General features: G+C 48.0%; 1 protein-coding gene across 1 annotated transcript; it reads left to right on the top strand.

Moving 5' to 3' along the window:
- The first annotated feature begins 2,074 nt into the window (after window positions 1-2,074).
- Window positions 2,075-4,926, top strand: LOC143430659 (cuticle protein 7-like). The gene is made up of 3 exons (XM_076907034.1): window positions 2,075-2,282; window positions 2,719-2,956; window positions 4,781-4,926. The coding sequence occupies exons 1-3, from the start codon at window positions 2,265-2,267 to the stop codon at window positions 4,924-4,926; spliced, it is 402 nt and encodes a 133-aa protein (XP_076763149.1). The 5' UTR covers window positions 2,075-2,264.
- Window positions 4,927-10,467: the final 5,541 nt, after the last annotated feature.

The following is a 10,467-nucleotide window of genomic DNA, read 5'->3' on the forward strand; positions in this document are numbered from 1 at the left end:
CTGGGAATCAGTGCCGTGCATGAGGAACGGCGCTTCCGGCCGTGTGCCTCGTGGCTAGGCTCTTACGTCGGTTTCTCTCCCTCACCGTTTCCGTCCGCGATGCTCGTTTCCTGCTTTTTCTTCGTAACGCGCGTCTACTTAAGATTCGCACCAATGCGTTTCGTTAAACAAAGAGTTCGAAGTCTCGAGCTACGATTAGATATCTTTCTGTTTTCTTATATTATGCTGATCGAGTGAGTGCAAGATGGGGTGGGGAATAATCAGAAGCTGCGACGCGTTGCGAACAACTTCTGGAACTGCTCGAATGAAACCGTTCGATTCTGAAGATTAATTAATATTGACTCTAGCGTGCAGGATGAACCTTCTAAAGTGCTCGCGATGAATACACGGCTGAGAAGCACATTCGGCTTTCAGAGAGACTTCGTTCGATTAAAATAGTTTGACCATGTTGGAAGTTTCGAGTTGAGGATCAGGAGAGTTATCTAAAGAGCGATATCTTTGGAAGTTCCCTGATTTTTTAACGGAATCTCTTATCTTCTTTTACTTTTCAATCTAGCGACTCAATTCAGTTTTCAATCCTCAACATTCCTTTACAAGGAATTATGAAACACATGTATGTTATAAGTGACGTAAAATGTCCAACAACAAAAATGTCGATCCAGCCAAAATGTTTCTCAAAAGAAGCTGCCTATTCAGCGACATTTACAGGTACGTATAGAGAAAGTTACGAACCTGAAACATCTGAAAATAATGCATCGCTCTCAAAAACGAGTTCCAGACTCAATGCACGAATCTTACGATATTTCACACGTTCAGTCAGCGATTCGATAGGTCGATGAGAAATCTGACAAGCTAACGTACCGCAGAAACTAACCGAGAATTTCGAATCAATCAGCTCGACGAGGCGTTGTCGAAGCAAAGCAAACTGCACCCGCCCCTCGAACCAGTCCGTTCCTTTTATTTCGCTAGAGTGTCGCCGGCAAATCTTATTTAAGGCAGATTTATCGCCAGGCGAACCCTGAGATCGAGCTAGGATATTACACCGGACCCGGTTGCACCGTTCACAATGCGACTTCTCGACTCAAAAAGTGTCATAATTCAAAAGCCGAGCGGCTCTTCGAGCACTTCCGCCGTTCCAGCACATCGTGTGCCAGAATCTATCCTTTCTCTGCCCCCGCCCCCCTCTGTCCCCGTACCGCTAGCCGGAAGGACCGTTTCGCTCCGCGACGGAGCAAATGACGCCTCGCAGTTTTTGTTAATAACGCGAGGGGCCATTCGCGGAAATCAAAGGTCCCGCGCGACTGTCCACCCTTGGTCACTTCCAGAGACCATTCCAACGCGTTCACATCCAACGTTTCTTCCAACGAATCCATCGAGCGCGAGGGTAGATAACCTTTTTCATCCGCGTCCCTCTGATAATGCTTAGTTACGACGCCACGAGACTTGCTTCGCGGGCAGTTCGTGGAAAGCAGCCACGGTGGAAAGAAAAATTTCTCCGCTAAATTCCCAAGCTGTAAAGCTGGCGAACGCGTAAAAAAAAAAGGAAGAGAGAGGAAGGAAGAATTCAGCTGTATCCGTATCGTAAACTGGATCCGATTCGAAATTCCGTGCTCGAGAAGGAGAGTCGCGAGCGGAGCCGCACTCGTTTGCATTTATGAGTATACGCGTATCGCGCAGAGAACCGAAGGGCGGGATGTTGAGTTACGATAATCGCGTTTCGAACCAGTCGTCGAGGTGAGTTTTGGGAGAAATGGAGCGTGCGATCCGCGCCGTGGAGCGCAGCAGCGACGAAGAAAGTAGTCGAAACTCGTAACACAATCTGCCGGGGGGCCATCATGCGTGACGAACAGGCGAAATGGCATGATCGATACGCGCGTGTGTCGCGCCCCGTCCACAAAACCGAACGACTTCGCCTCCTCCCTCTCGTCCAATTTTTTTTTCCTCCCCTTTCTCAACGAACTCCATTAGAATATCGGGGATTGGCTAATGCGCGCTCGAGCGAGGATCGCGCCGCGCTTTTTGCCGCCTCGGACCGCTTGAATAATTGTGTTTTGCAACGTCTGCACCAGCGAAGTTCCGGGCACGGGTCCAAAGAAGAATTAAGCAGAGGGAAACTTTTAAAGTGGACCTATAAAAGGAACAATGCCTGCGATACGGACCGTTCAGTTTTCGAACGATCGCGGGCGTCGTAGAACATCGTATCGATCGCTCGATCTATTTCATACGTTCGCCAGGGGTTGCTGCGCGACTCGTCCGACAGTGGTATGGCTTTTAAAGTGAGTGTACATCACGCGATTGACCATTCTTCATTTTTTCCCTCTCTCTCTCTCTCTCTCTCTCTCTCTCTCTCTCTCTTCCTCTCTCCGTGCCGTACCGTGATAGGTGAAGCGCGGAGAGTTTTGAAGTGGCGCGATCGATCAATCGTTTCGTACCATTTAATTATCGGCCGGGACGCTGCTGGCGCGCTAACAGAATTGTCCTGCCCCAGTCTACCGGGAGTTCTATCGATTCTCCGTGACGTCGGTTAATCACTTCGTAAATTGAAAATTCTCTCCAAGATGGAAACGTTTCGTTCTTTTCGAGCACCCTCAAAATTCCCTCCGCTCGTCCGGGTCGCTCTGAATTCCAGAGTAAAACGCCAGAGCCGCGTTCGACCGCGATTTCATTGCTCGATATCCTTTGTCTCTTTTTGTTCTTTTTGTTTCATTCCCACCATAGTTCGTTGTACTGGTTCTAGCGGTGTCGGTACTGTTCGACGAGAAGGTCGAAGCCGGTCACGCGCACTCTTTCCAGCATTTCCACGGACCAGTGACAGGCGACGCTCACGAGGTGTCCTGGAAGGACAAACACGGCCACCACCGTCACGATTACGTGGCGCATCCCCACTACGAGTTCTCGTACGGGGTGGAGGACCATCACACTGGCGACTATCACGGCCAGAAGGAGCACAGGGACGGTAAGTCATGCATAACGTCGAGGGAAGATTAATCTTTTCGCCACGCTGAAACAGCTGTCGTGTCTCGAGTCGTGCGTACGATCATCGCGGCGGATAAGGGGGTGTAACCCAGTTTTACGTCCGCGGAATCGCGATGCAACGTCTCGAAAAGCGGCTGACAAATGCGTGGCATGGACAGGGGGTGGCTTTCGCCGCGAGAGTAAAAGTGGTAACGCGATCTTTGTTCAGGCGGGATTTTACAATATCGCGGCTGGAATATCAGATGACGTAGCCTGAAAGGAAATGGATTTTCTGCCCCGATTCGAGTCTGCTTCTCCAACGTTCCTTTCATTGAAAATCCGAGAATCCTTTCAGATACGTTTCAGGTGTTTTACAATTAGCTTACAGCGAATCGAACGGCACGCGGATCGTTTTTAACAGCCATCTTCGTTGTCGCACTCTTTCGAACTCGAGGGTCCGTCAGCAGTGATCCCTTCTAACATCCAACGATTCCCCTACCTTCCTGTCTACGTAATCGGCCTAATTAAACTGAGATCCTATCTCTACTTTAATGATGCTCGAATGTCGTAAATTCGAGGAGCTACCTCTTGGCAGCTAGTATAACAGGCGTCGAACAAACCCTTACCTTTCGATGGATTCGAGAAATTCGATAGACGTTGAACGTCGACGCGAGAGAAAATGATTAAAATCACCTGCACCGCAAGTATCGCAAAGAGAAACGAACAAGCGTTCGCGCTTTGAGACACGAATCGCACAGGCTCGCTTCAACGTCGGTTACGCCTCCGTTAATACTTTTGTCGTTAGCGAGCCTGTCGTTAAATTGATCTCGTCTCTCCAACAGACGTAAACAGGATCGTAACATTATGCTGCAGAAGTAATTACGCGGCGTGGATCTTGGTTTTCGAGGCGACGCGTCGATTTAACCGGTACCTGATTGCAGCTGCTCGTCAGTATCCGTTCGCAGCTGGCGAATTACAAAATCGCTCGGCTGGAATCGTTCGAAGAAGAAGTTCGCGACTAGGTATCGCGAGACGCGTTTGGCGTCCTCGACCTTCCTCAGCGTGGAACCGCGCCGCGTTCTCGTTAATTGTCCACGAAGAGGAGAGAGGAATTTACTTTGGATATAATTCGCGATACGCCGTCGCCGCTGATGAACCTATTCCATTTTGATCCGCTAACTAGCTGTGTCTCAACAGTGAATGCCATTTGTGCGTGAGTTCGCGGTTATTCCTCAGCGCTGCGAGGAGTTCTCGAGTTTTCGACTGCGTCTTGGTATCTCGCGGCGTAGATCTCTGCATAACGGATGCAACGAAACGAAATAATTTCCAGCGGTGAATTTCATTCATCATCGTAACGGTATCATGGACGCTGGTTCGTTTTATGCGAAGAGGAGGGGTTAGCGGAATCGTTTCGCCTCGGATAGGCTGATAATCTCTTGAAACCGGAATTTTTATTACGTTCCACAAGTCTGAGCAAGCATTAAAATATTCACCTGCCCGCGAGGTAACCTTCGCAATTCCTTCGATGGGATATTCATCCGGGGATCGTATTGCCAATCAGTCGGTTAAAATGTTGGCAGGAGCATCTGGTATTCGCTCGGGTTTACAGAAATTTCAATCCGCCCTTTCAATGAGATTAAATCGTTCCTTGGTTTTCACTGGAATGTAAACGGAAAGCAATCTCCACGGTTAACTCTGCTTAGCGCCGGTGAAAACAGACCGCGGGCGATCGGACGTGAAATTTACTTGTCCATCCTGATAACATTCCAGATATCTCTCTCTCGCATCGACTAATTACACACTTTTTTAATGATCCCTGTAACAGGCGAAGAAGTGATTGGCGAATACACGGTGAAGGAGCCTGGTGGAAACGTTAGAACGGTGAAGTACCACGCTGGGAAGAATGGATTCTTCGCCCACGTTCACAACAGTGACGGTAATGACCACGACGGAGGACATTACCACCATTAAATCGAGACGTCGTTAACCGCGTCCACTTACCAAAGATTTCACGTTACGTTATAATTGTTATTGTCATTATTGTTGTTGTTGTTGCTGTTATCGTTATGCGATGTTGATTATTTTATGCCTGCCGGCGGTGATCGCGAAATAAATTCTACCAGGGAAATGTGTACGAGTTTCGTTCGTTCCAAATCACTTGCCCAATTAGCAGCGGGAAGATTCGATCGCGGGTACCCGTAGGCCGAATCGAAAACCGATGGTGCGCGAATCAACGAACGGCGCCCGTGATTCCGCTGCGACCGATGTTTTTAACGGAAGTGACGTTTACTGATTGACAATCTGATCGTCACGGACATATGGATGTCCCCTGTGATTACGTATCCAGGCTCGCCAGACGCAACAACCACCGCGATAGTCTCGCGCTGGGGATCGATGGGACGCTTTTTGGGAATTAACCAGTCCCTTAATTTCGAGTGCGATCGCGATTACAAGGTAATCGCAAAATAAACGCGTCAAGCGAGCAGATGATATTTCACTGGCAACTTTCGCTTTACATCGCACGCATCCGCGACGAGAACAAACAAACAACCGCGAATTATACTTTACAATTAACGATACGTAGAATTAGTTAGGCAAATGTCACGCAGAAGCGATTGAACGAGACGCGTATCACTCGCGTTCGAAACGCAATATCTATTTCGAAAGCGTAGAGCATCGTGTATACCTGCGTTCTGCATCGAGGGCGCAGTAATTTCGTTTATGAGAAACGCATCGCGCCCCGACTTGTCGTTCGTTCCGTTAGGCTCGACGAAGAGGGTGAGCGAGGAGAAACTCTTGCCATCGAACGAGATTCCACGACTCTGCATCCGACGCTTTCCGTACGTCAACGTCAACGATGTATCCGTGTAAAAGGACGAGCGCAGCAGCAACGAGGACGCATACCTCTGGCCCAGCTTTTACGCCCGCTGCGTGCCGTGTGCATTTCTCTGCTTAACATTTCCCGACCGGCGCAAACTGGATTACACCGCGCGTGGAAAATGGCCAGACGGAAAATAATCCGGAAGCGAAGTGATAAAACTGTTGTTGAATAAACTAGCGATAGTCGAGTAATAAAACAACGGACTACCTCGAGATTACACGTAGGCAGGTGGCAGGTTCTCTCGCGCGAAAAATTGCAGCGTACGTTGCTTTCATAACAGTGCGACTTTTCGGACATTCGTGGCGCGTAATAATTAATTCGACGCGTATCTTCGGAGTCGCAGTGAGTTCGAAAGTTACAAAACAGTTATCAAATGCGAGGTATCGTTTATCAATCCTACGTGAACTTGTTTCGTTACGAGAAGACGATTACCAGAACGCAAACGATATTTTCGAGAGCAATTTGGTAGTTCCGTTTTCCACCAGGCACGCTGTATCGTTGTAAACGAAAGGTGCGGAAACATTGCTCTTTGAGGGAGCAGAGTCGCGACCATTTAGGACGCTCATTATACTTTTGGCTTCAATTTGTAGAAGCTGCTCATTTAGAAGTCATAAACAGCTTTGTCGTAATCCCCTTGGGGCTTCAGCTACAGTTGTAATGGGATACTGAAAACTCTGGCAATTCCTGAGTACACTAATTAATCCAGAAGGTGACATCGTAGTTTGATACAGATCCGAAAATTCCCTCGCCTTTGACGTTTCTTCGTTCTAATTAACGAAACGAGAGCATCTGCGTCTTCGTTACCATTGTAATTGGCAGAGAGACGGGCGAATGTTTCAGGAACGGCCTGTATTGCGAGCAGGCACACACGTTTCGTTGAAATAGCTTCAATTCTCTCTCCGTCTCTCAATGAGCGAAGATATTACTACCACCGCGAACGTGGCGGTGGTATAGAAGACGAGCGGAGAGCCGGATAAGCTCCTTATCCTGGCTTGGAAAAACTCGAGAATTAACGCAAATGGAAAGACGCGCGCGGTCCGTGTTATTCAGAAAACTGAGAGACACGGATATAATAATTGCAGATAAATCGGATGGAGTTAACGAACGGACAATGCGATTAAACGAATATTACGATCGAACGGCAACGAGGTAGCCGCAGAGTAACGCGAGGCAGAGGAGGGTGAGAAACGATGAACATTTTTTACGGTAATTTTTTAAGTAAGATCTCGCTAAATCGCGCCACAATATTCCACGATTTCAATAAACGTCTGACGAGATTAATGGACAATTGTTATCGGTAATTAATTGTGTTCACCCGCATTTGACGGCCCATTGAAATTAGTTACCATTGTTCCCCTGTTCTTTGTTTTATCGCTTCTTCGTGCGCGGAATTTTCTTTGCCAGGGTATTCCGTGAAACGAAGTTATCGAAGAATCTTTAGCGAGCTTCGCCGGGCGAGGCAGAAAGCCAATGAGATGGAAAGCAAGGGAAAACCGGGGGAAATGAATGGTCCTCGTTGCGGTCTTACAAGCTATTAAGATTGAATATCGCAGAAAGTAATTCCTTCTACCTGGCCCGTGGTACGACTGATATAATTGTCGACACTTGTCCCAACTTCGTTCAGCCGTGAATTTCAAACCCTCTAGCCATCGTGCGCCGTGACACTCCCTTGCTACAGCGAGTTACTTTTGCTTTAAAACATGTCCTCCTCGTCGCGAATGTAAACTTGTATGAAAGGGAGAAGAGAAGGCATGGAACGTGTAGTCGGAACATCGAGTGCCTTCGGAGTTTTCAAACGAAGGATACACTCGATATCAGAAGCGTCGCGCGCTGCGACTTGGATACAAATGAATTCAGGAAGAAACCACGGATGCGAATCGCAGCATAAACGAATGTTGCGTATCCACGGTGCATCTTTGTAATTTATATTTTCCACCGGCTGGTTCGCATCTTCATTAAGCCCTGGCTGACGACGCTGACACCATTCTTCCTTGTCCCTGCGAACAAAGGGAGGAATTTAAGTAAAAATATTCAGGTAGGCAAGTTCATTCAAAGACGCGCGTCTCTCTCTTATTTAAATTACGCGAGCGTGTATTGTACGCTGTTCTTTTTCTTCTTTTTCATACGAGCCGTCGTAAAACTTGAACCCCATTCCGAGTTATTGTGCCGTGCTTTCTTGCCACTTTAAAGCCCCCTTGATTTAGCGACTCTTCAGTCGTTTTTTAGAACGGCCGAAGAACAGCGGAATGAAGATTTGTTTATAAAGGAATGAAACGCTTTATTGTTCTCTGCCCGCGCAGCGTGCCTGGGCTATGAAAACCTTCACACGCGTTCGCCAAGCCCCTTCGTCGGCCATAATTCCGCCCCGTCTTACCCCCTGGCTTCCTTCCTAATTCCGTTTCTGCCATTTTTTTCCACGTACGCGAGGGCGGCCTTATAAAAGGGCAACGAGGAAAAGTAAACGGCAGGAGGAATACAAGAATCTCGCGCGAAATGGCTATTGTAAAATTTTAGACGCGCGTCTGGCTCGTCAAATACCACCGCCGCCGGCTTCGAACCGTTCAGGGAAGTACGACTCCCCCGTTTAACTTCCGCTTCATGAAGTTTCCCGGATCCTCGCCCTCTCTCTTTACCTTTCGGAGTTTGACCTGAAATTTCCGAACGCCTTATTGTGCCCAGGCGTGTGTGTACACGAACGGCGAGCGTAAACTTTCGAAATAAAAATAATAATGGATCAACAGCGAAAGACATATACGCGTGGCGGCTGGCTGGCGCGGTTTTACAGGGAAGTTCGGGAACTCGAGGGAAACCCTGCGGTCGGGGCGATATCATTTTTCAAGTTTCAACCAAGTTAAGTTCCAACGAGCTAATTAACCGCCAACGGGAGGCTACGGTTGCCTCGATGAGAAATGATAAATCTGGCGCAGTAAGTACCGATGAGATACTCGAGTACTTTTATTTGCACCAAAGAAATGCAGAATTGTTCATTTTCATCACACTTATGACTTTAGCTAAATACAAAATCCATATGAAATGAATTATCTAATTTTTATAATAGTAAACTCGTGATAATGAGTTACGCAGATAATATCAGGATCGAGTCTCCGCCAAATTTCAGACGTCAAGATCCACTGGTTGATTTCACATTGATTGAAATATGGTTCCTACTAATTATCGGTTGCTAGTCTCCGTAACGCGAACAGGGGTCAGCACTAAATAAATTATAGCAAAAGAGACGGGAAATCGATGCGGTCGGGACGAAAGCTCATCCCTCGACTTCGTGTGTCAGCTTCAACCCCCGCAACTGGTGCGTCGAGCGATGGCTGCCTTTTCCGTCAGCCGCGAGAGACGAAAGTGCCGTGGATAGCGGGTACCACACTGTCGTGATTGCAAATGCAACTGCGATCGCCGTGCGCTACTCCATTCAGCCGGGTGTCTCGGTTTTCGACTTATCGATCAACCCCTGCCGCTGTCCCGTTTAATTTCCACCGCGCGGTCACGGTTGTCCCTCGTCTTGGCGTGCGCCGCTGTCCGAGCATCCCATAAATACGTTGCAGCCACGACGAAACACATTTTTTTCACCGCTGACAAGCGTCCATTGATATTTCGACGGGTCTTCGGACCCTGCGACCGCGTTCGTCGTCCTGTCCGCCTGACTAACAAACCTCTCGTGCCGCGACTAGAACGAACAACCGTTTCACTCTCGCATTTCGTCTACGTTGCTATCCGCTAGCATTGTTTGGTTAATTACCCGCTCGTGACTTATTTCGTACGCGGACAAGGAACACCAAGACTCCTTTGTGCCGCCGCTCGAAAGAGTAATCTCACATTCTGCGGATGAAGCGGGAAACGAGGTCGACACTGGCGGATACGTACCTGTACGTGTGTGTTACTCTCGAAATTACGCTTTCAAATAATTTTCATTCGGATCAAGTTGGGCAACGGGATACACGGGCTGCAAAGGCGGAGTTGGTTGCGCGCGTGGTTGTTTGCCCAAGATTTTCGGCCAGGTCGGCCCGCCGGAAAGTTTGCCCGCGTTGCAATATTTCTGTAACGCTTGCAGAAGCCCCGCCAGGGTAACGAGAACAGATTCCACTTTAGGAAATTACTCGTAGATCATAAAAATCGTTCGACCGCGGAACGCCTATACGTTTGAATTACAGGCTCGTCCCTTTCCTTCCCTTGACGATCACCACCCCCTACCCTTATCCAGTGCAATGAATTTTTACCTCTTCCATCGCGAGACGACTTCGTTTACTGAAAAGTCGCATTATCCAGGGAAGATCGATTTCATTCCTCGTATATTCGATATTAATATCAAGTATTCGTGCTAAGAAGAGAAACCCTCCATTCCATTCGATTATTAACGAAATGCATTTAATTACGAGCGAATTGCAACAGGGAAATTCTTAAGGTTCTATTATCGTTTCAGGAATTCGATGAATTGCTAGATTCGCACAACAAGCGAGTAGCTCTCGGTCATGAAGATACATGAAAAATTACGAGTCTGGGTAGATGCAATAAATTCGAAGAACGCGGAGAACGCCGCGTATCGATCGCGCGGCGCATAAGATAATATAACGGAATAACGTTAGAATTTATGAAATACGGCACGGATTGTTCGTACGTGA

The sequence above is a fragment of the Xylocopa sonorina genome, chromosome 15, assembly GCF_050948175.1.
Source record: "Xylocopa sonorina isolate GNS202 chromosome 15, iyXylSono1_principal, whole genome shotgun sequence".
Lineage (NCBI taxonomy): Eukaryota > Metazoa > Arthropoda > Insecta > Hymenoptera > Apidae > Xylocopa > Xylocopa sonorina.